At 46.4% G+C, this 25981-nt stretch overlaps 1 protein-coding gene across 3 annotated transcripts in view; it reads left to right on the forward strand.

Annotated features, from left to right (window-relative positions):
• The window catches only part of DPP10 (dipeptidyl peptidase like 10), a 473198-nt gene that overhangs the window by 326343 nt on the left and 120874 nt on the right, over positions 1 to 25981 (forward strand). For all 3 annotated transcript variants that reach the window (XM_063932900.1, XM_063932902.1, XM_063932901.1), the window contains 4 exons: positions 9014 to 9134; positions 18159 to 18313; positions 20576 to 20673; positions 22698 to 22821. In XM_063932900.1, coding sequence (XP_063788970.1) covers positions 9014 to 9134; positions 18159 to 18313; positions 20576 to 20673; positions 22698 to 22821 — 498 coding nt within the window. The remainder of the gene's footprint in view (positions 1 to 9013; positions 9135 to 18158; positions 18314 to 20575; positions 20674 to 22697; positions 22822 to 25981) is intronic.

The following is a 25981-nucleotide window of genomic DNA, read 5'->3' on the forward strand; positions in this document are numbered from 1 at the left end:
TAGTATAGTGGATGATATATAGTATGGTGGATGATATATAGTATAGTGGCTGATATATAGTATTGCGGGTTATATATAGTATAGTGGATGATATATAGTATAGTGGGTGATGTATAGTATAGTGGATGATATATAGTATAGTGGCTGATATATAGTATTGCGGGTTATATATAGTATAGTGGATGATATATAGTATAGTGGGTGATGTATAGTATAGTGGATGATATATAGTATGGTGGATGATATATAGTATAGTGGCTGATATATAGTATTGCGGGTTATATATAGTATAGTGGATGATATATAGTATAGTGGGTGATGTATAGTATAGTGGATGATATATAGTATAGTGGCTGATATATAGTATTGCGGGTTATATATAGTATAGTGGATGATATATAGTATAGTGGGTGATGTATAGTATAGTGGATGATATATAGTATAGTGGGTGATGTATAGTATAGTGGATGATATATAGTATAGTGGCTGATATATAGTATTGCGGGTTATATATAGTATAGTGGGTGATGTATAGTATAGTGGGTGATGTATAGTATAGTGGATGATATATAGTATGGTGGATGATATATAGTATGGTGGCTGATATATAGTATTGCGGGTTATATATAGTATAGTGGATGATATATAGTATAGTGGATGATATATAGTATAGTGGGTGATGTATAGTATAGTGGATGATATATAGTATAGTGGCTGATATATAGTATTGCGGGTTATATATAGTATAGTGGATGATATATAGTATAGTGGGTGATGTATAGTATAGTGGGTGATGTATAGTATAGTGGATGATATATAGTATGGTGGGTGATGTATAGTATAGTGGGTGATGTATAGTGGATGATATATAATATGGTGGGTGATATATAGTATGGTGGATGATATATAGTATAGTGGGTGATGTATAGTGGATGATATATAATATGGTGGGTGATATATAGTATGGTGGATGATATATAGTATAGTGGGTGATGTATAGTATAGTGGATGATATATAGTATAGTGGATGATATATAGTATGGTGGGTGATATATAGTATAGTGGGTGATGTATAGTATAGTGGATGATATATAGTATAGTGGATGATATATAGTATAGTGGGTGATGTATAGTATAGTGGATGATATATAGTATGGTGGATGATATATAGTATGGTGGATGATATATAGTATAGTGGCTGATATATAGTATTGCGGGTTATATATAGTATAGTGGATGATATATAGTATAGTGGGTGATGTATAGTATAGTGGATGATATATAGTATAGTGGATGATATATAGTATAGTGGGTGATGTATAGTATAGTGGATGATATATAGTATAGTGGATGATAAATAGTATGGTGGGTGATATATAGTATAGTGGCTGATATATAGTATTGCGGGTTATATATAGTATAGTGGATGATATATAGTATAGTGGGTGATGTATAGTATAGTGGATGATATATAGTATAGTGGATGATATATAGTATAGTGGGTGATGTATAGTATAGTGGATGATATATAGTATAGTGGATGATATATAGTATTGCGGGTTATATATAGTATGGTGGATTATATATAGTTTAGTGGATGATATATAGTATTGCGGGTTATATATAGTATAGTGGATGATATATAGTATAGTGGCTGATATATAGTATTGCGGGTTATATATAGTATAGTGGATGATATAATGTACAGTACGCAATCAGCCTATAGTGTTGCAGGTTGGGGAATGGAAGTCCATACGTACAACCACTGTATGACCATCGCCTACATTCATTTATACTCTTCTGCTTCTTTATATACTGCTCCGTACACCCTCTGTACTATTGGGAGGAAGCCCCTGTGAGTGGTGGAAGCTGATCTGTGCATTGCTGGAGTCGGCCCAACAGCATCTGTCCTACAGCGTAGCGCAGCGTGCTCCCCGTTATAAGTGTAGGTGCGGGACTAGACCGATGGCTGTGCAATTCATGTTCTCTTGTGGGGACAGAAAGGCTGTGAGCTCTCCTGCAACGCCCGCTGAATGAGCCCCCTACACCCCCTTTATCTGCTCTACATAATCCCATCCTGCAAATAGAAGCTGTCTGTGCAATCCACTGCAAGACCCCAGCAGAGACCCCCAGACTGCGCTCCCCCTACACAGCTGCTGTATGTGCCCTCACTGAGCGGAAACGATGACACACAGGGGGTAATTCCAAGTTGATCGCAGCAGGAAATTTTTTAGCAGTTGGGCAAAACCATGTGCACTGCAGGGGAGGCAGATATAACATGTGCAGAGAGAGTTAGATTTGGGTGGGCTATTTTGTTTCTGTGCAGGGTAAATACTGTCTGCTTTATCTTTACACTGCAATTTAGATTGCAGATTGAACACACCCCACCCAAATCTATCTCTCTCTGCACATGTTACATCTGCCTCCCCTGCAGTGCACATGGGCCCTCATTCCGAGTTGTTCGCTCGCAAGCTGCTTTTAGCAGCTTTACACACGCTAAGCCGCCGCCTACTGGGAGTGAATCTTAGCATAGTAAAATTGCGAACGAAAGATTCTCAAAATTGCGATTACACACCTCTTAGCAGTTTCTGAGTAGCTTCAAACTTACTCGGCATCTGCGATCAGTTCAGTGCTTGTCGTTCCTGGTTTGACGTCACAAACACACCCAGCGTTCGCCCAGACACTCCTCCGTTTCTCCAGCCACTCCCGCGTTTTTCCCAGAAACGGTAGCGTTTTTTCACACACACCCATAAAACGGCCTGTTTCCGCCCAGAAACACCCACTTCCTATCAATCACATTACGATCACCAGAACGAAGAAAAAACCGTGAGTAAAATTCCTAACTGCATAGCAAATTTACTTGGCGCAGTCGCACTGCGGACATTGCGCATGCGCATTCGCGACTAATCGCTCCGTTGCGAAAAAAAAATAACGAGCGAACAACTCGGAATGACCCCCTATGTGCACTGCAGGAGGGGCAGATATAACATGTGCAGAGAGAGTTAGATTTGGGTGGGGTGTGTTCAATCTGCAATCTAATTTGCAGTGTAAAAATAAAGCAGCCAGTATTTACCCTGCACAGAAACCAAATAACCCACCCAAATCTAACTCTCTCTGCACATGTTATATCTGCCCCCCCTGCAGTGCACATGGTTTTGCCCAACTGCTGAAAAATTTCCTGCTGCGATCAACTTGGAATTACCCCCAAAGTTCCTGCTGCGATCAACTCAGAATTACCCCCATAACGAGAGAGCAGTGTGCGCTTTGCGCTTTAGTCGTTTGTAAATGACCTTAAATGTATTTTCTCTGACGTCCTAGTGGATGCTGGGACTCCGTCAGGACCATGGGGATTAACGGCTCCGCAGGAGACAGGGCACAAAAATAAAGCTTTAGGATCAGGTGGTGTGCACTGGCTCCTCCCCCTATGACCCTCCTCCAAGCCTCAGTTAGGTTTTTGTGCCCGTCCGAGCAGGGTGCAATCTAGGTGGCTCTCCTAAAGAGCTGCTTAGAAAAAGTTTTTAGGTTTTTTATTTTCAGTGAGTCCTGCTGGCAACAGGCTCACTGCATCGAGGGACTTAGGGGAGAGAAGTGAACTCACCTGCGTGCAGGATGGATTGGCTTCTTAGGCTACTGGACACCATTAGCTCCAGAGGGATCGAACACAGGCCCAGCCATGGAGTCCGGTCCCGGAGCCGCGCCGCCGACCCCCCTTGCAGATGCCGAAGATTGAAGAGGTCCAGAAACAGGCGGCAGAAGACTTTTCAGTCTTCATGAGGTAGCGCACAGCACTGCAGCTGTGCGCCATTGTTGTCAGCACACTTCACACAGCGGTCACTGAGGGTGCAGGGCGCTGGGGGGGGCGCCCTGGGCAGCAATGTATAATACCTTTTTTATGGCTAAAAATACATCACATATAGCCCTTGAGGCTATATGGATGTATTTAACCCCTGCCAGATCTCACAAACTCCGGGAGAAGAGCCCGCCGAAATAGGGGGCGGGGCTTATTCTCCTCAGCACACAGCGCCATTTTCCTGCTCAGCTCCGCTGTGAAGAAGGCTCCCAGGACTCTTCCCTGCACTGCACTACAGAAACAGGGTAAAACAGAGAGGGGGGGCACTTTTTTGGCGATATTACTATATTTAAGCTGCTATAAGGATACAACACTTATATAGGGTTGTTCCCATATATATTATAGCGCTTGGGTGTGTGCTGGCAAACTCTCCCTCTGTCTCCCCAAAGGGCTAGTGGGGTCCTGTCTTCAATAGAGCATTCCCTGTGTGTCTGCTGTGTGTCGGTACGTGTGTGTCGACATGTATGAGGACGATGTTGGTGTGGAGGCAGAGCAATTGCCGGTAATGGTGATGTCACCCCCCAGGGAGTCGACACCGGAATGGATGGCTTTGTTTATGGAATTACGTGATAATGTCAGCACATTACAAAAATCAGTTGACGACATGAGACGGCCGGCAAACCAGTTAGTACCTGCCCAGGCGTCTCAGACACCGTCAGGGGCTGTAAAACGCCCTTTACCTCAGTCGGTCGACACAGACCCAGACACGGACACTGAATCTAGTGTCGACGGTGAAGAAACAAACGTATTTTCCAGTAGGGCCACACGTTATATGATCACGGCAATGAAGGAGACTTTACATATCTCTGATACTGCAAGTACCACAAAAAGGGGTATTATGTGGGGTCAGAAAAAACTACCTGTAGTTTTTCCTGAATCAGAGGAATTGAATGATGTATGTGATGAAGCGTGGGTTAACCCAGATAGAAAAGTGCTAATTTCAAAAAAGTTATTGGCATTATACCCTTTCCCGCCAGAGGTTAGGGCGCGCTGGGAAACACCCCCTAGGGTGGATAAGGCGCTCACACGCTTATCAAAACAAGTGGCGTTACCGTCTCCTGATACGGCCGCCCTCAAGGATCCAGCTGATAGGAGGCTGGAAACTACCCTAAAAAGTATATACACACATACTGGTGTTATACTGCGACCAGCCATCGCCTCAGCCTGGATGTGCAGTGCTGGGGTGGTCTGGTCGGATTCCCTGACTGAAAATATTGATACCCTGGATAGGGACAGTATTTTATTGACTTTAGAGCAATTAAAGGATGTTTTTCTTTATATGCGAGATGCTCAGAGGGATATTTGCACTCTGGCATCGAGAGTAAGTGCGATGTCCATATCTGCCAGAAGAAGTTTATGGATGCGACAGTGGTCAGGTGATGCGGATTCCAAACGGCATATGGAAGTATTGCCGTATAAAGGGGAGGAATTATTTGGCGTCGGTCTATCGGATCTGGTGGCCACGGCAACTGCCGGAAAATCCACCTTTTTACCTCAGACCCCCTCCCAACAGAAAAAGACACCGTCTTTTCAGCCGCAGTCCTTTCGGTCCTATAAGAACAAGCGGGCAAAAGGACAGTCATATCTGCCCCGAGGCAGAGGAAAGGGTAAGAGAGGGCAGCAAGCAGCTCCTTCCTAGGAACAGAAGCCCGCCCCGGGTTCTGCAAAGCCCTCAGCATGACGCTGGGGCTTTACAAGCGGACTCAGGAGCGGTGGGGGGTCGACTCAAGAATTTCAGCGCGCAGTGGGCTTGCTCACAGGTGGACCCCTGGACCCTGCAGGTAGTATCTCAGGGTTACAGGTTGGAATTCGAGAAGTCTCCCCCTCGCCGGTTCCTAAAGTCTGCTTTGCCAACGTCTCCCTCAGACAGGGCGACGGTATTGGAAGCCATTCACAAGCTGTTTTCTCAGCAGGTGATAGTCAAGGTACCCCTCCTACAACAGGGAAAGGGGTATTACTCCACACTATTTGTGGTACCGAAGCCGGACGGCTCGGTAAGACCTATTCTAAATCTGAAATCTTTGAACCTGTACATACAAAAATTCAAGTTCAAGATGGAGTCACTCAGAGCAGTGATAGCGAATCTGGAAGAAGGGGACTTTATGGTGTCCCTGGACATAAAAGATGCTAACCTGCATGTCCCAATTTGCCCTTCACATCAAGGGTACCTCAGGTTCGTGGTGCAAAACTGTCATTATCAGTTTCAGACGCTGCCGTTTGGATTGTCCACGGCACCTCGGGTCTTTACCAAGGTAATGGCCGAAATGATGATTCTTCTGCGAAGAAGAGGCGTATTAATTATCCCTTACTTGGACGATCTCCTGATAAGGGCAAGGTCCAGAGAACAGCTGGAGGACGGAGTAGCACTAACCCAAGTAGTGCTGCAACAACACGGGTGGATTCTGAATTTTCCAAAATCTCAGTTGACCCCGACAACACGTCTGCTGTTCCTGGGAATGATTCTGGACACTGTTCAGAAAAAGGTGTTTCTTCCGGAGGAGAAAGCCAAGGAGTTATCCGAACTTGTCAGGAACCTCCTAAAACCAGGAAAAGTGTCTGTGCATCAATGCACAAGAGTCCTGGGAAAGATGGTGGCTTCTTACGAAGCGATTCCATTCGGCAGATTCCACGCACGAACTTTTCAGTGGGATCTGCTGGACAAATGGTCCGGATCGCATCTGCAGATGCATCAGCGGATAACCTTATCGCCACGGACAAGGGTGTCTCTTCTGTGGTGGTTGCAGAGTGCTCTTCTGTTAGAGGGCCGCAGATTCGGCATACAGGACTGGGTCCTGGTGACCACGGATGCCAGTCTGAGAGGCTGGGGAGCGGTCACACAGGGAAGAAACTTCCAGGGAGTATGGTCAAACCTGGAGATGTCTCTTCACATAAATATACTGGAGCTAAGAGCGATTTACAATGCTCTAAGCCTGGCAAAACCCCTGCTTCAGGGTCAGCCGGTGTTGATCCAGTCGGACAACATCACGGCAGTCGCCCACGTAAACAGACAGGGCGGCACAAGAAGCAGGAGAGCAATGGCAGAAGCTGCAAGGATTCTTCGCTGGGCGGAAGATCATGTGATAGCACTGTCAGCAGTGTTCATTCCGGGAGTGGACAACTGGGAAGCAGACTTCCTCAGCAGACACGATCTACACCCGGGAGAGTGGGGACTTCATCCAGAAGTTTTCCACATGATTGTGAACCGTTGGGAAAAACCAAAGGTGGATATGATGGCGTCTCGCCTCAACAAAAAACTGGACAGGTATTGCGCCAGGTCAAGAGACCCTCAGGCAATAGCTGTGGACGCTCTGGTAACACCGTGGGTGTTCCAGTCAGTGTATGTGTTTCCTCCTCTGCCTCTCATACCAAAAGTACTGAGAATTATACGGCAAAGGGGAGTAAAAACGATACTCGTGGCTCCGGATTGGCCAAGAAGAACTTGGTACCCGGAACTTCAGGAGATGCTCACGGAAGATCCGTGGCCTCTACCTCTAAGACGGGACCTGCTTCAGCAGGGACCGTGTCTATTCCAAGACTTACCGCGGCTGCGTTTGACGGCATGGCGGTTGAACGCCGAATTCTAAGGGAAAAAGGCATTCCGGAAGAGGTCATTCCTACACTGGTAAAAGCCAGGAAGGAGGTGACTGCACAACATTATCACCGCATTTGGAGAAAATATGTTGCGTGGTGTGAGGCCAGGAAGGCCCCCACGGAGGAATTTCAACTGGGTCGATTCCTACATTTCCTGCAAACAGGATTGTCTATGGGCCTCAAATTGGGGTCCATTAAGGTTCAAATTTCGGCCCTGTCGATTTTCTTCCAGAAAGAATTGACTTTAGTTCCTGAAGTCCAGACTTTTGTGAAAGGAGTACTACATATACAGCCCCCGGTTGTGCCCCCAGTGGCTCCGTGGGACCTTAATGTAGTTTTGGATTTTCTCAAATCACATTGGTTTGAGCCACTCAAATCGGTAGATTTGAAATATCTTACGTGGAAAGTAACCATGCTACTGGCCCTGGCTTCGGCCAGGAGAGTATCAGAATTGGCGGCTTTATCGTATAAAAGCCCATATCTGATTTTCCATTCGGACAGGGCAGAACTGCGGACGCGTCCTCAGTTTCTGCCTAAGGTGGTGTCAGCGTTTCACCTGAACCAGCCTATTGTGGTGCCTGCGGCTACTAGCGATTTGGAGGATTCCAAGTTGCTGGACGTTGTCCGGGCATTGAAAATATATATTTCAAGGACGGCTGGAGTCAGAAAATCTGACTCGCTGTTTATACTGTATGCACCCAACAAGCTGGGTGCTCCTGCTTCTAAGCAGACGATTGCTCGTTGGATTTGTAGCACAATTCAGCTTGCACATTCTGTGGCAGGCCTGCCACAGCCTAAATCTGTCAAGGCCCATTCCACAAGGAAGGTGGGCTCATCCTGGGCGGCTGCCCGAGGGGTCTCGGCATTACAACTCTGCCGAGCAGCTACGTGGTCGGGGGAGAACACGTTTGTAAAATTCTACAAATTTGATACCCTGGCTAAAGAGGACCTGGAGTTCTCTCATTCGGTGCTGCAGAGTCATCCGCACTCTCCCGCCCGTTTGGGAGCTTTGGTATAATCCCCATGGTCCTGACGGAGTCCCAGCATCCACTAGGACGTCAGAGAAAATAAGATTTTACTTACCGATAAATCTATTTCTCGTAGTCCGTAGTGGATGCTGGGCGCCCATCCCAAGTGCGGATTGTCTGCAATACTTGTACATAGTTATTGTTACAAAAAAATCGGGTTGTTGTGAGCCGTCTGTTCAGAGGCTTCTACGTTTATCATACTGTTAACTGGGTTCAGATCACAGGTTGTACGGTGTGATTGGTGTGGCTGGTATGAGTCTTACCCGGGATTCAAGATCCTTCCTTATTGTGTACGCTCGTCCGGGCACAGTATCCTAACTGAGGCTTGGAGGAGGGTCATAGGGGGAGGAGCCAGTGCACACCACCTGATCCTAAAGCTTTATTTTTGTGCCCTGTCTCCTGCGGAGCCGTTAATCCCCATGGTCCTGACGGAGTCCCCAGCATCCACTACGGACTACGAGAAATAGATTTATCGGTAAGTAAAATCTTATTATTATTATTCAGTTTTGCGATGATCTCCCTAATATGATAACCTTCCTTCTAGATCTTTATCTTTGAGAATAACATCTATTATCGGCCGGACGTGAAGAGCAGCTCGTTAAGACTGACATCGTCTGGGAAAGAGGGGATAATTTACAATGGGCTCGCAGACTGGCTTTACGAGGGTAAGCTAAATCTTCTCACTTCACTTTCAATCTTTGTGCAGTCCATGAACAGCGACCTAGAAGTTGACACTCGGGAACCTCTGTGACCTTCTATTAAAGAGCTTGTATGTGATCGATCGGTTCAAAGTTCTGCTGTGACAACAATCATTTTTCTTTCAATTTTCGTGCCGTCAGCAAGTTAATTCGCTGCCACTTACAGTGTCCCCAGCGCTATTTATCATGTCAGAGAGGTTCTTCATAAGTGACTCATAAACTATTACACAGCGCTACCTTACAGTCACTGGTGAGACAGCTATAGAGTACAGTCAGTGGTGAGACAGCTATAGGGTACAGTCAGTGGTGAGACAGCTATAGGGTACAGTCAGTGGTGAGACAGCTATAGGGTACAGTCAGTTATGAGACAGCTATATCTTACAGTCAGTGATGAGACAGCTATAGGGTACAGTCACTGGTGAGACAGCTATATCTTGCAGTCACTGGTGAGACAGCTATAGGGTACAATCAGTGATGAGACAGCTATAGGGTACAGTCAGTGATGAGACAGCTATATCTTACAGTCAGTGATGAGACAGCTATAGGGTACAATCAGTGATGAGACAGCAATATCTTGCAGTCACTGGTGAGACAGCTATAGGGTACAATCAGTGATGAGACAGCTATAGGGTACAGTCACTGGTGAGACAGCTATAGGGTACAGTCACTGGTGAGACAGCTATAGAGTACAGTCAGTGATTAGACAGCTACTGTATACCTTACAGCTATAAATATATAACAGCTATATCTTACAGTCACTGGTGAGACAGCTATAGGGTACAGTCACTGGTGAGACAGCTATAGGGTACAATCAGTGCTGAGACAGCTGTAGGGTACAGTCACTGATGAGACAGCTATATCTTGCAGTCACTGGTGAGACAGTTATAGGGTACAATCAGTGATGAGACAGCTGTAGGGTACAGTCACTGATGAGACAGCTATATCTTGCAGTCACTGGTGAGACAGTTATAGGGTACAATCAGTGATGAGACAGCTGTAGGGTACAGTCACTGATGAGACAGCTATAGGGTACAGTCACTGGTGAGACAGCTATAGAGTACAGTCAGTGATGAGACAGCTATATCTTACAGTCACTGGTGAGACAGCTATAGGGTACAGTCACTGGTGAGACAGCTATAGGGTACAGTCACTGGTGAGACAGCTATAGGGTACAATCAGTGATGAGACAGCTATAGGGTACAGTCACTGATGAGGCAGCTATAGGGTACAGTCACTGGTGAGACAGCTATAGGGTACAGTCAGTGGTGAGACAGCTATACCTTACAGTCATTGATGAGACAGCTATAGGGTACAGTCACTGGTGAGACAGCCATAAGGTACAGTCAGTGGTGAGACAACTATACCTTACAGTCAGTGGTAAGACAGCTATAATGTACAGTCAGTGGTGAGACAGCTATACCTTACAGTCACTGGTGAGACAGCTATAGGGTACAGTCACTGGTGAGACAGCTACAGGGTACAGTCAGTGATGAGACAGCTATACCTTACAGTCAGCGATGAGACAGGTATACCTTACAGTCAGCGATGAGACAGGTATACCTTACAGTCAGTGATGAGACAGCTATACCTTACAGTCAGTGATGAGACAGCTATACCTTACAGTCAGTGATGAGGCAGCTATACCTTACAGTCAGTGATGAGGCAGCTATACCTTACAGTCAGTGATGAGACAGCTATACCTTACAGTCAGTGATGAGACAGCTATACCTTACAGTCAGTGATGAGACAGCTATACCTTACAGTCAGCGATGAGACAGCTATACCTTACAGTCAGCGATGAGACAGCTATACCTTACAGTCAGCGATGAGACAGCTATACCTTACAGTCAGTGATGAGACAGGTATACCTTACAGTCAGCGATGAGACAGCTATACCTTACAGTCAGTGATGAGACAGGTATACCTTACAGTCAGCGATGAGACAGCTATACCTTACAGTCAGTGATGAGACAGCTATACCTTACAGTCATTGATGAGACAGCTATACCTTACAGTCATTGATGAGACAGCTATACCTTACAGTCAGCGATGAGACAGCTATACCTTACAGTCAGTGATGAGACAGCTTTACCTTACAGTCAGCGATGAGACAGCTATACCTTACAGTCAGTGATGAGACAGGTATACCTTACAGTCAGTAATGAGACAGCTATACCTTACAGTCAGTGATGAGACAGCTGTACCTTACAGTCAGTGATGAGACAGGTATACCTTACAGTCAGCGATGAGACATCTATACCTTACAGTCAGCGATGAGACAGCTATACCTTACAGTCAGCGATGAGACAGCTATACCTTACAGTCAGTAATGAGACAGCTATACCTTACAGTCAGTGATGAGACAGCTGTACCTTACAGTCAGTGATGAGACAGGTATACCTTACAGTCAGCGATGAGACAGCATTACCTTACAGTCAGTGATGAGACAGCTGTACCTTACAGTCAGTGATGAGACAGCTGTACCTTACAGTCAGTGATGAGACAGCTATACCTTACAGTCAGTGATGAGACAGCTATACCTTACAGTCAGTGATGAGACAGCATTACCTTACAGTCAGCGATGAGACAGCTATACCTTACAGTCAGTGATGAGACATCTATACCTTACAGTCAGCGATGAGACATCTATACCTTACAGTCAGCGATGAGACATCTATACCTTACAGTCAGTGATGAGACAGCTGTACCTTACAGTCAGCGATGAGACAGCATTACCTTACAGTCAGTGATGAGACAGGTATACCTTACAGTCAGTGATGAGACGTGACTACATGCACACAAAATTTCATAGTTAAAATAATATACCGTATATACTCGAGTATAAGCCGACTTTTTCAGCACTTTTTTTTGTGCTGAAAAAGCCACCTCGGCTTATACTCGAGTCAGTGCACAGTGACAGGGAGTGCAGTGTGACAGGGAGTGTAGTGTGAAGGAGGGACACGGAGCGCACAGCGCGCGGCTCTCCTGTGTCCCTCCTGCATCTCCGGCGGCAGCGGCGGGTCTATTAAAGGAAGTACCCGTTCGTGACCTCTGATTACGAACCGGCACTTCCTTTAGTAGACCCGCCGCGGCCGCCGGAGATGCAGGAGGGACGCAGGAGAGCCGCGCGCTGTGCGCTCCGTGTCCCTCCTTCAGAAGACAGCGCGGGATCGACGGAGGGGTAAGTAACAGGCACTGGGGGAGCATATTTGGCACTTGGGGAGGGGGCATATCTGGCAGCAGCATGAGGGGCACATCTGGCAGCAGCATGAGGGGCATATCTGGCAGCAGCATGAGGGGCATATCTGGCAGCAGCATGAGGGCATATCTGGCAGCAGCATGAGGGGCACATCTGGCAGCAGCATGAGGGCATATCTGGCAGCATGAGGGCATATCTTGCACATCTGACACCGTGGGGCATATTTGGCAGCATGAGGGCATATCTGGCACATCAGGCACTGTGGGGCATATCTGGCAGTATGAGGGCATATCTGGCACTGTGGGGGCATATCTGGCACTGTGGGGGGCATATCTGGCACTGTGGGGGCATATCTGGCAGTATGAGGGCATTTCTGGCACTGTGGTGGCATATCTGGCACTGTGGGGGCATATCTGGCAGTATGAGGGCATATCTGGCACTGTGGGGGCATATCTGGCAGTATGAGGGCATATCTGGCACTGAGGGCTGTGTACGGCTAGAGCTGCATTTCCCACCCTAGGCTTATACTCGAGTCAATACGTTTTCCCAGGTTTTTGTGGTAAAATTAGGTGCCTCGGCTTATATTCGGGTCGACTTATACTCGAGTATATACGGTATATGTGAGCAGTGTGAACAGTCAAGGGCCCTCATTCCGAGTTGTTCGCTCGGTATTTTTCATCGCATCGCAGTGAGAATTCTCTTAGTGCGCATGCGTAATGTTCGCACTGCGCATGCGTCAAGTAACTTTACTAAGAAGAAAGTAATTTTACTCACGGCTTTTTCGTCGCTCCGGAGAACGCATTGTGATTGACAGGAAATGGGTGTTACTGGGCGGATGTACGGCGTTTTAGGGGCGTGTGGCAGGAAACGCTACCGTTTCCGGAAAAAACGCAGGCGTGTCTGGAGAAACGGTGGGAGTGCTTGGGCGAACGCTGGGTGTGTTTATGACGTCAGCCGGGACCGAAAAGCACTGAATTGATCGCACAGGCAGAGTAAGTCTGGAGTTACTCAGAAACTGCTAACTCGGTTTTGATCGCAATATTGCGAATACATCGGTCGCACATTTAAGATGTTTAGATTCACTCCCAGTAGGCGGCGGCTTAGCGTGTGTAACTCTGCTATAATCGCCTTGCGAGCGAACAACTCGGAATGAGGGCCAATGTAAGTGAGTGTGCTCAATAAGTGAGTGCTGGTTGTGAACAGTTAAAGTAGGTGAGTGCTCAGTATGAGTGTAGGATAGTGTACTCAAGTGAGTGCTGAGTGAAAGCAGTGAGTGTACTCAATAAGTGAGTGCTGAGTGAGAACAGTGAGTGTAGGTGAGTGCACTCGATAAGTGATTGCTGAGTTTAGACAGCCAAAGTATGTGAGTGTGCTCAATAAGCGAGTGTTGCGTGTGATCAGCCAATGTAGGTGAGTGCGCTCAAAAGTAAGTGCTGGGTGGAACAGTCAATCTATGTGCGTGCACTCTACAAGTGAGTGCTGAGTGTGAACAGTCAATGTAGGTGAGTTTGCTCAATGGGGGTAATTCCAAGTTGATTGCAGCAGGATTTTTGTTAGCAATTAATAAATAGATTTGGGTGGGGTGTGTTCAATCTGCAATCTAATTTGCAGTGTAAAAATAAAGCAGCCAGTATTTACCCTGCACAGAAACAAAATAACCCACCCAAATCTAACTCTTTCTGCACGTGTTATATCTGCCTCCCCTGCAGTGCATATGGTTTTGCCCAATTGCTATCAAAAATCCTGCTGCGATCAACTCAGAATTACCCCCAGTAGGTGAGTGCTGGGTGTAAACAGTCAATGTGTGTGAGGGTGTGCCTTCATCATGTAGACATTGATGAAATGTTGTTAGAATTCCAACATATCCCTGGTGGCCCAACGGCTGCAGTGGAGCCAGTAGCGTCTTTCGAGTCCTGACGCTCATGTATTGTAAAGCGTGACTTCTGGCGCAGACATCTGATAGAGCTCTGTCCCGTTGACCATTGTCCCCTTAACGCTAATCTCTTCCCTTGACGCTAAGATTTACCCTAACCTATCCCTAGTGCCTTACCCTAATCCCCCACATACCCTAACCCTCCCTCTAGTGCCTAACCCTAATTCCCCCATTCAGTCTAACCCTAACCTATCCCTAGTGCTTTACCCTAATCCCCCACATACCCTAACCCTCCCTCCAGTGCCTAATCCTAATGCCCCATGCAGCCTAACCCTAACCTATCCCTAGTGCCTAACCCTAATCCCCCACATACCCTAACCCTCCATCTAGTGCCTAATCCTAATGCCCCCATGCAGCCTTACCCTAACCTATCCCTAGTGTCCAACCCTAATCCCCCACATTCCCTAACCCTCCATCTAGTGCCTAATCCTAATGCCCCATGCAGCCTTACCCTAACCTAACTCTAGTGCCTAACCCTAATCCCCCACATACCCTAACCCTCCATCTAGTGCCTAACCCTAATCCCCCACTTACCCTAACCCTCCCTCCAGTGCCTAATCCTAATGTCCCATGCAGCCTTACCCTAACCTATCCCTAGTGCCTAACCCTAATCCCCACATGAAGCCTAACCCTAACCTATCCCTAGTGTCTAACCCTAATCCCCCACATACCCTAACCCTCCATCTAGTGCCTAATCCTAATGTCCCATACAGCCTTGCCCTAACCTATCCCTAGTGCCTAACCCTAATCCCCCACATACCCTAACACTCCCTCTAGTGCCTAAATCCAATGCCCCATGCAGCCTTACCATAACCTATCCCTAGTGCCTAACCCTAATCCCCCACATACCCTAACCCTCCCTCTAGTGCCTAACCCTAATCCCCCATGCAGCCTAACCCTAACCTATCCCTGGTGCCTTACCCTAATCCCCCACATACCCTAACCCTCCCTCTAGTGCCTAATCCTAATGCCCCATGCAGCCTAACCCTAACCTATCCCTAGTGCCTAACCCTAATCCCCCACATACCCTAACCCTCCCTCTAGTGCCTAATCCTAATGCCCCATGCAGCCTTACCCTAACCTATCCCTAGTGCCTAACCCTAATCCCCCACATACCCTAACCCTCCCTCTAGTGCCTAATCCTAATGCCCCATGCAGCCTTACCCTAACCTATCCCTAGTGCCTAACCCTAATCCCCCACATACCCTAACCCTCCCTCTAGTGCCTTATCCTAATGCCCCATGCAGCCTTACCCTAACCTATCCCTAGTGCCTAACCCTAATCTCCCACATACCCTAACCCTCCCTCTAGTGCCTAATCCTAATGCCCCATGCAGCCTTACCCTAACCTATCCCTAGTGCCTAACCCTAATCCCCCACATACCCTAACCCTCCCTCTAGTGCCTAATCCTAATGCCCCATGCAGCCTTACCCTAACCTATCCCTAGTGCCTAACCCTAATCCCCCACATACCCTAATCCTCCATCTAGTGCCTAACTCTAATGCCCCATGCAGCCTTACCCTAACCTATCCCTAGTGCATAACCCTAATCCCCCACATACAGTAACCCTCCCTCTAGTGCCTAACCCTAATCCCCTACATACCCTAACCCTCCCTCTAATGCCTAACCCTTATCCCCCACATACCCTAACCTATCTCTAGTGCCTAACTCTACAGTCCCATGCTGCCTTACCCTAACCTATCCCTAGTGCCTAAGCCTTCCATCCTGCAGCCTAACCCTGATGTTAACATTTTGACAATGTCATGTTTCATGTTGATACTTTTACAATGTCAACATCATAATTGTCGGCATAATGAATATTGCCATGTCTAATGTTGAACCAATGATTGCTTTCTGTGTGTGAGTGTGCTCGATAAGGGCCTGATTCTGAATCGGATGCAATTCTAAATGTGTCTGGATCGTGCGGACATGCGCAATCTACAGATGAGCCGTCCCATGCATGGACCAACACTGAGAGAGCAGACAGATTGATATGCTTGTTGACGCCTGTCAGATGCATCACTAGAACCCCGCACTAAGTGAACACGAAAGGGTATATTTACTAAAGTGTGTGTTTACAGAAGTGGCAACCAATCAGATTTTACTTAACATTTATCTAGCACCTTTTAGAAGATAGCTAGAATCTGATTGGCTGCTATGGGCAACACCGGCACTAAATATACCCCTAAGTGGCTGAGTCAGAGTTGCTTCTAAGTCTGTTTAGAGGATGGCTCTTGCGATTTATTTGGGCTGCACATTCGCATCTGAGGTGATTCAGAGTCTTGTGCTTCTCCAGGATGCTGAGATTGTGGGGGAGTCATAGGTGTGCGCAGGGGGCTGCCTGATGCAGCGATCGCCGAGCAGGCTGATTACTGTCCCCTCTGCGCTGCACCCTATGAGGACTGCATTACTGACCGGATGCCTGGGTTCATCAAGGGTACCACTGCCACCGGATTTCAAACTCCCGGCTCCACCTCCATGTACAAAAACAGCATGATGTGACGTGATGACGTCATGCTGCTCGCACGCCCACCCGTCACATGCCCACCTCTCTCCTTCTATGCTATGCCAACGCCAGCCACTGATGAGGATCAGCATGCAGCCAGCGTTCCTCTTAGGAAGACAAATTCAATACTGGCAGGCGGTTGGCAGCAGCATTGACACGTCACTCGTTTTTCTAGCAGCAGCAGTACTAGTCTGCGACTGTCAGTGCCAGTGAGTGACTGACTTGTAAGTAAGCTGCTGCAGCTTGCAGGGGAAAGAGAGGAGCAGCCAGACCAGGCTGAGGAGGAGCAGTGTAATTGCAGTGAGTGCCATCAGGGGTGTTTATTTGGTGCACACCACAATATCTGACAATGTATCTACTTTATTAGGATTGGTACAAGGGTGGATATTTTATATTGCGTTGACCGTCAATAGATGTTGCTAGACACGCCCAAAAGGCGGTGCTAGACACACCCCTCCAACAGTACACCCCCTAATAAAATGTGCTGCGCACGCCTATGGGGGGAGTGGGTACTACTACTAATTATCTGGGCACTAGCTTGACGGAAGGGTCCGGTTGGAGCATGGACAAGCTGCAGAGAGGGGCCGTGCATATTATTTTCCATTTTTACAAGAAAGGGTATATGGCCACGCCCCATTCAGTACCCAGGCCCCGTGGCTGTCTCAGCGGGCCTGTGCATCTCCACTATGGGTGTAACTGGGCATATGTGGGCAAGCTACAGTAAGTGCTCTTAGGCTGTGTCATGAGAGCGTCGGCGGACATGCAGGCACTTACAAATCTGTCTGGTTTCTGAGAGGTCTCTAGCACCCAGGACTCTGCATCAGCGCCTCAGTGTGCGTAAGAGTCCTCAATAGGAGAACATTGCGTGTGAGCAGACAGCAGATGAGTGGCCTGTGGGGGAGGCAGTGATATCAGTATGCAGGGTGTTAGGCTACACCAGTGATTTACAGTGGGAAGACTAAGGAAACCCCTGTGTGTATATCTGCAGTATTCCTGAGCGTGCTCCTCGCTCCAGCACTTGTTTTTCTGATGTAAGCACTCGGACTAGGACTGGGATTTAGGGGTACATTTACTAAGCAGTGATAAGAGCGGAGAAGTGAGCCAGTGGAGAAGTTGCCCATGGCAACCAATCAGCACTGAGGTAACATCTATAATTTGCATACTATAAAATGATACAGAGCTGCTGATTGGTTGAAGGGGAAATTTCTCCTCTGGCTCACTTCTCCGTTCTTATAACAGCTTAGTAAATGTCCCCCTTATATACTTGGGAGCTGCTGAAAGACTCTTTCTATGAAGGTAGTTTTCTACATAAAGCGCAATGCAGGATACTAACAGCTGACGCGTTTCTTTCAGAGGAACTGCTGCGCACCCACGTGGCTCACTGGTGGTCCCCCGATAGCGAGAGGCTGGCGTTCCTCATGATAAATGACAGCTTGGTGCCTAATATGATCATTCCTCAGTATACTGGCAGCTTGTATCCCCCAGGAAAGCAGTTTCCATATCCTAAGGTAATAACACGTGCTCAATGATCTGTTATATGTACATGAACATTGTTTAGTGACATGTTACTCAATGCATTATGGGAGTCAGGGATGCAGGATGGTACATAGCACAATGCATTATGGGAGTCAGGGATGCAGGATGGTACATAGCACAATGCATTATGGGAGTCAGGGATGCGGGATGGTACATAGCACAATGCATTATGGGAGTCAGGGATGCGGAATGGTACATAGCACAATGCAGTATGGGAGTGAAAGGTGCTGGATGGTACATAACACAATGCATTATGGGAGTCAGGGATGGGGGGCTGGTACAGTACATAACACAATGCACTATGGGAGTAAGAGAGACAGAATAATAAATAACACAGTACACTATGTGATCAAGAGATGCGAGATAATAACACAATGCACTATGGGAGTAAGAGATGCGGGATAATAAATAACACAGTGCATTATGGGAGTAAGAGATGCGGCATAATAAATAACACAGTGCATTATGGGAGTGAGGGATGCAGGATGGTACATAACACAGTGCACTGTGGGAGTAAGAGAGACGGGATAATAAATAACACAATGCACTATGGAAGTAAGAGAGACGGGATAATAAATAACACAGTGCACCATGGGAGTAAGAGATGTGTGATAATAAATAACCCAGTGCACTATGGGAGTAAGAGATTGACATAATAAATAACACAGTGCACCATGGGAGTAGGAAAGACAGGATAATAAATAACACAGTGCACCATGGGAGTAAGAGAGACAGGATAATAAATAACAATGCACTATGGGAGTAAGAGAGACGGGATAATAAATAACAATGCACTATGGGAGTAAGAGAGACGGGATAATAAATAACAATGCACTATGGGAGTAAGAGAGACGGGATAATAAATAACAGTGCACCATGGGAGTAAGAGAGACGGGATTATATATAACACAGTGCACCATGGGAGTAAGAGAGACGGGATAATAAATAACAGTGCACTATTGGAGTAAGAGAGACAGGATAATAAATAACACAGTGCACTGTGGGAGTAAGAAAGACGGGATAATAACACAGTGCACTATGGGAGTAAGAAAGACAGGATAATAAATAACACAGTGCACTATGGGAGTAAGAGACGGGATAATAAATAACACAGTGCACCATGGGAGTAAGAGAGACGGGATAATAAATAACACAGTGCACCATGAGAGTAAGAGAGACGGGATTAATATAACACAGTGCACCATGGGAGTAAGAGAGACGGGATAATAAATAACACAGTGCACTATGGGAGTAAGAGATGCGGGATAATAACACAATGCACTATGGGAGTAAGAAAGACAGGATAATAAATAACACAGTGCACCATGGGAGTAAGAGAGACGGGATAATAAATAACACAGTGCACCATGGGAGTAAGAGAGACGGGATAATAAATAACACAGTGCACCATGGGAGTAAGAGAGACGGGATTAATATAACACAGTGCACTATGGGAGTAAGAGAGACGGGATAATAAATAACACAATGCACTATGGGAGTAAGAGATGCAGGATAATAAATAACACAATGCACTATGGGAGTAAGAGATGCAGGATAATAAATAACACAATGCACTATGGGAGTAAGAGAGGCGGGTTAATAAATAATACAGTGCACTATGGGAGTAAGAGAGACGGGATAATAAATAACACAGTGCACCATGAGAGTAAAGGTGGGTACACACTGGAAGATATATCTGCCGATCAATTGATCTGCAGATATATCTATGGACGGATTGGGCAGTGTGTTGAGCATACACACTGGCCGATCCGTCGGGGACTGACGTCATGAACTGGGCGGGCGTGTACACATGCCCGCCCAGTTCAGCTGTCAATCACCGCCGGCCACCACAGCATGTGTGTGGGCGGTCGGCTGACCGCCCATACACACACAGCGACGCGCCACTATATCGGTAGATATATTGGTCGTCGGCTGTGCTGCGGGGCCGACGCGATACGTCTGTGAACGACGGAGTTCACAGACGTATCGGCCGTACACACTGGCCGACGGACCCGCGATATATCGGCCGTTCAAGAGAACGGACGATATATCGGCCAGTGTGTACGGGCCTTAAGAGAGACTGGATAATAAATAACACAGTGCACCATGGGAGTAAGAAAGACGGGATAATAAATAACATAATGCACCATGGGAGTAAGAAAGACGGGATAATAAATAACACCTCATTAGTTCTGTGTATGTACAGTATGTAACTTTATGTCTCTTTCCTGTAGGCTGGTCAGACAAATCCCACCGTGAAATTATTAGTGGCAAATCTCTATGGGCCGACACATACCTTAGAGCTGATGCCGCCTGAGAGCCTGCGATACAGGTGATTTCCCTTTGCTTCATTATTATACACTTTCTACACAGAGGTAACACAACGTTAGTATTATACTGTATGGATATCTGCTGCAAGTAGGAGCTTAGCTGAGATACACACAATATAAGTAGTGTGTAAACGTTATGGATGTACTGTAGGTTGTACATAATACTATTATACTATATGGATATAGAAGGAGCTTGTATGCAATAGTATATGAATATAGAAGCAGATTGTATATACTGCAATAATATATGGATATAGAAGCAGGTTGTACATAATATAATAGTATATGGATATAGAAGCAGGTTGTAGATAATAGTATATGGATATAGAAGCAGGTTGTAGATAATAGTATATGGATATACAGTAGAAGTTGGTTGTATATAATAGTATATGGATATAGAAGCAGGTTGTATATAATAGTATATGGATATACACTAGAAGTTGGTTGTATATAATAATATATGGACATAGAAGGGGGTTGTATATAATACTATATTGATATAGAAGCATGATGGATATAATAGAATATAGCTATAGAAGCAGGTTGTATATAATACTATATGGATCATTGGCATATAATGTATAATGGGGCACAAGCTATGAAGGGGGCACAATCGGTGGTGCACGTACTGTATAATGGGGCACAAGCCATGAAGGGGGCACAATCAGTGGTGCATGTACTGTATAATGGGGCACAAGTCATGAAGGGGGCACAATCAGTGGTGCAAGTACTATATAATGGGGCACAAGCTATGAAGGGGGCACAATCAGTGGTGCAAGTACTATATAATGGGGCACAAGCTATGAAGGGGGCACAATCGGTGGTGCATGTACTATATAATGGGGCACAAGCTATGAAGGGGGCACAATCGGTGGTGCATGTACTGTATAATGGGGCACAAGCTATGAAGGGGGCACAATCGGTGGTGCACGTACTGTATAATGGGGCACAAGCTATGAAGGGGGCACAATCGGTGGTGCACGTACTGTATAATGGGGCACAAGCCATGAAGGGGGCACAATCGGTGGTGCACGTACTGTATAATGGGGCACAAGCTATGAAGGGGGCACAATCGGTGGTGCATGTACTGTATAATGGGGCACAAGCTATGAAGGGGGCACAATCGGCGGTGCACGTACTGTATAATGGGGCACAAGCTATGAAGGGGGCACAATCGGTGGTGCACGTACTGTATAATGGGGCACAAGCTATGAAGGGGGCACAATCGGTGGTGCACGTACTGTATAATGGGGCACAAGCCATGAAGGGGGCACAATCGGTGGTGCACGTACTGTATAATGGGGCACAAGCCATGAAGGGGGCACAATCGGTGGTGCACGTACTGTATAATGGGGCACAAGCTATGAAGGGGGCACAATCGGTGGTGCACGTACTGTATAATGGGGCACAAGCTATGAAGGGGGCACAATCAGTGGTGCATGTACTGTATAATGGGGCACAAGCTATGATGGGGGCACAATCAGTGGCACATGTACTGTATAATGGGGCACAAGCTATGAAGGGGGCACAATCAATGGCACATGTACTGTATAATGGGGTACAAGCTATGAAGGGGGCACAATCAATGGCACATGTACTGTATAATGGGGCACAAGCTATGAAGGGGGCACAATCAATGGCACATGTACTGTATAATGGGGCACAAGCTATGAAGGGGGCACAATCAGTGGTGCACGTACTGTATAATGGGGCACAAGCCATGAACGGGGCACAATCAGTGGATGTTGATGAAGACAATTATAAACCAGTGCTGATAATACACAATTCATGGTATATTGTGTAATTGCTGCAGCAGAGTTCTGGCTGGCCGTAACAGTTCTCTGATAACATCAGATTAGATTGTGTCAGATGCCAAAAATAGACCAAAGTGAGCTCATTTCTTGCTAAACTGTCATGTTCTGTTCTTAGCGTGCTCTCTCTGACTTACACACGTGTATCACGCTGCTTTCTCCCCATGTGACACATTACTCCGCTTGCTCCAGGTTTTCCCTTTTCTCCCTCTCAGGGACTATTATATCACAATGGTGAAGTGGATCAGTAACACGCGGACCGTCGTCAGGTGGTTAAACCGCCTGCAGAACATCTCCATTCTCACAGTCTGTGAGACGACTACAGGAGCATGCACTAAGGTAATTCCCGTTACTTGGCCGATACGGTACATGGAGATACGGTGTGCCGGCAGCGGGGCGAGCACTAGCAAGCCCTTTGCGGGCTCACTGCGGGCACGGTGGCTCCGTGGTGGTGTGGACACCCATAGAGTGGTGCGGGCACGGTGGTGTTGTGGACACCCATAGAGGGAGAAAAGTCTGTGCCGCTAGGATTCCGGCGGTGGTAACCGCTTCCCGTATATATGTAGGGGCATATAGAAGATCTTGCTATAGGGCCTAAAAATGTTTAATGTTGCCCCTAATGTAGATCCAACAGTGTAAGGATCTCTCTACAAGTGGCCCATTCATTAACGTTCCGGCAGAGCTACTTTAGTGTCCAGCTCGCTGCAGGTACCTGTGGTGAATACTAAAACACCAGAGCAGATCCATATTGCTCCGGTGCTGAGGCTGCTGATCCGGAGATCAGCTGTCCCCACGTTCCCTATCTGTGGTAGTGGTGAACCTTAGCTGTGCAGAGTCTGACTCTGGATTGCTTGTGTGCATGGGTCACCTGGGGCAATGCGTCCAGTAGAGGGAGCCAAACAAGGGCGGAGGAATCTGAAAGGATCTCTTCTCGCAACCCTAAGGAGTGGGGGTCCAGAAATTAGCGCTATCCGAAGATGGCGAAGGTTCCTGCTGTCAAGCGCTGTAAATGTAATATTATATTATTATTATATATAGCTTGATGGACCTATGGTGTTACGGTCATTTTCACCTATTTTTGTAGACATTAAGCTCGAATGAATAAAACCCCCAAAACTTAAACGTCTTAAATTGGCTCTCAAGAGTCAAAACCCACTTCTTCATTAAAGCCTACCAGCTTTCTTCCTCACCCACCCCTCTGTGTCCCTCACTCACCCACTCTCCCCTCTGTCACCCATGTCACCTATGTCTGTCTGACCCTCCCCTAGCAGGGTCCTCTGCCCCCTGGGGCTCTTCCTTTCCTCACTTACAGCCTTTTATGTTATGCAGCCACTTCTGCAACACCCGCAGTCACTTCTGTCAGCAGTAATAGAACAGGGGTATTTACACCCTAATCTGGTGTCTTGTGAGCATGTATTTGGTTAGGAGACTTCTGCAGGGAGAGATCTGCAGCCTCTTCTACATGCGCTCAGTGACACTTTGTGTTGCTGGGGTCACAGCGCTCACCTTGTGTGGGACTAGAATTCCAATCATGGCTGAATGAAGAGAACGTGCTCAGCTTATTCTGCGTCTGACCCCTGAGCCCGGCCAGTGACTGTCTCAGGCTCAGCAGCCTTGGGAGCAGAGAGTCCATTAAGCGGCCGTTCCTATCCCCTGGGAGGCAGCGAGGGATGCTGATAAACCACTATTATACTCCATGGTAACCATTTCATTGCAGATTACACACAGGTTCTTCAGTATTCTCAAATAAACATCATTATTATAATGATGATGATGATTATTCTTTATTTATTTAATTATATAGTGCCACGGATTTACGAAACAAAAGCCCGCCCCCGGACTCCAGTGAAACCAGCCAATGGGAGTTTGGGGGTGGACTAAATGATGAATGACGGGCGGAGCAGCCATTTCCATGCTGCGGCAGCTGCTGATTCCCAGGGAAGGAAGCCAGGACATATGTTACATACAACTTCACATGTATGTTCATATGTCCCTTCCCCTAGCACATTTTGGACAGCGCTGCAGCCCAGGGGCAGCAGATGTTGCCGACAGTGATTATATTTAGTCTTTGTGCATAGTGATTTTATTGGATCCTTGTGCATTTGTATAGTGATTATATTTAGTCATTGTGCACAGGGTATAGTGATCATATTTAATAACTGTGCACAGTGTATAGTGATTATATTTAGTGGCGGCAGTGGTGTAATTTCTGGAGGCGGTGGAAGCATCGGCCTCTGGGCGCTAGTTGTCGGGGGGCACCAAGTACCAAAGGGGTAGATCTCATGCCACACATTTCATAAGTGATTTGCTGCAGTCCTGTTGACTACTGTCCTTGCTCACAAGCCCCTTGGTGACCCCCTGGCAGGGCCATGAGCTGAAGTGTCTTGGAATATGTGACAGAAGCAGCAAAGTGGGCACATCACAGTGAGTAACTGTATACAGTGAGCTACAGCTCTGCTGTTGTGTGTTATATAACGAAAGAAAGGTGAGCAGTAGTTGTTAAGGTAGAGCACTAATTGTTAAAATAAAACTTCTAGGGCTGTATTCTGATCCTCAGAGCTGTACACTTTGACAGAAAGCGATGCTTATTTGTGCAAAAACAAGATTTTGTCAATCAGCCATATAATAATTCATAAGCTATCATTACGGCGCGTTAAATGTACACCTGTCTGCATCGCTGTGGACTGAGAAGACAACTGACCAATTACAGTATCTGAATGATAAGTTGAATGGGAATTCTCTTCTCTTAGCACTTCCACTATTTAAGCTTCACACACAACTAAAAGCTGGTACAATCAGCCATTGAACTATTCATACAGTATATCTGTCAGTCAGTTGGTCAGTAAGTCAATCAGTCAGTCAGTACGCAATGGCCCCATACATCAACAATTAATTGCTACAATGCCCTGCTACCCTGTCGGCTGTTTTGGGGAATTGGAAATATTAAACATATTTAATTTCCCTGTCGGATCACCGATCAGCAGTGCCAGTAGGTCAGGGAATTGCGCCCGATGATGTATGGGCCATAAGTCAGTCAGTCAGTCAATCTTTTAGTCAGATAATCAATCAATCAATCAATCAATCAGTCAGGCAGTAATTCAATTATTCAATATGTCAGTCAATCAATCAATCAATCAATCAATCACTAATATAATCAGTCAACAAGTAAATCACTCAGCCAATTTGTCAGTCCATCAATCAGTCAATCAATGAGATATTCAATCAGTCAGTGAGTCAATCACTCTGTTCATCAGTAAGTCAGACAATCTGTCTGTCAGTCAGTCAGTCAGTCAGTCAGTCAATCAATCAATCAGTGAATCTGTCTCTGCTCTGGTCCATTTACAAATTCTCTTGTGTTCCCTACATTTTTTAGTCAGATTTTTACAAGGGTTTTGCCCTCTGGAAGTTATACTAAAAAGACATTGCAATAGTTCATAATACTCTAAGGGCCTAATTCAAGGTTGATTGCAAAACCAAATTTTCCTCTAATGGAAAAACC

This window comes from Pseudophryne corroboree, chromosome 7 (assembly GCF_028390025.1).
Source record: "Pseudophryne corroboree isolate aPseCor3 chromosome 7, aPseCor3.hap2, whole genome shotgun sequence".
Taxonomy (NCBI): Eukaryota; Metazoa; Chordata; class Amphibia; order Anura; family Myobatrachidae; genus Pseudophryne; species Pseudophryne corroboree.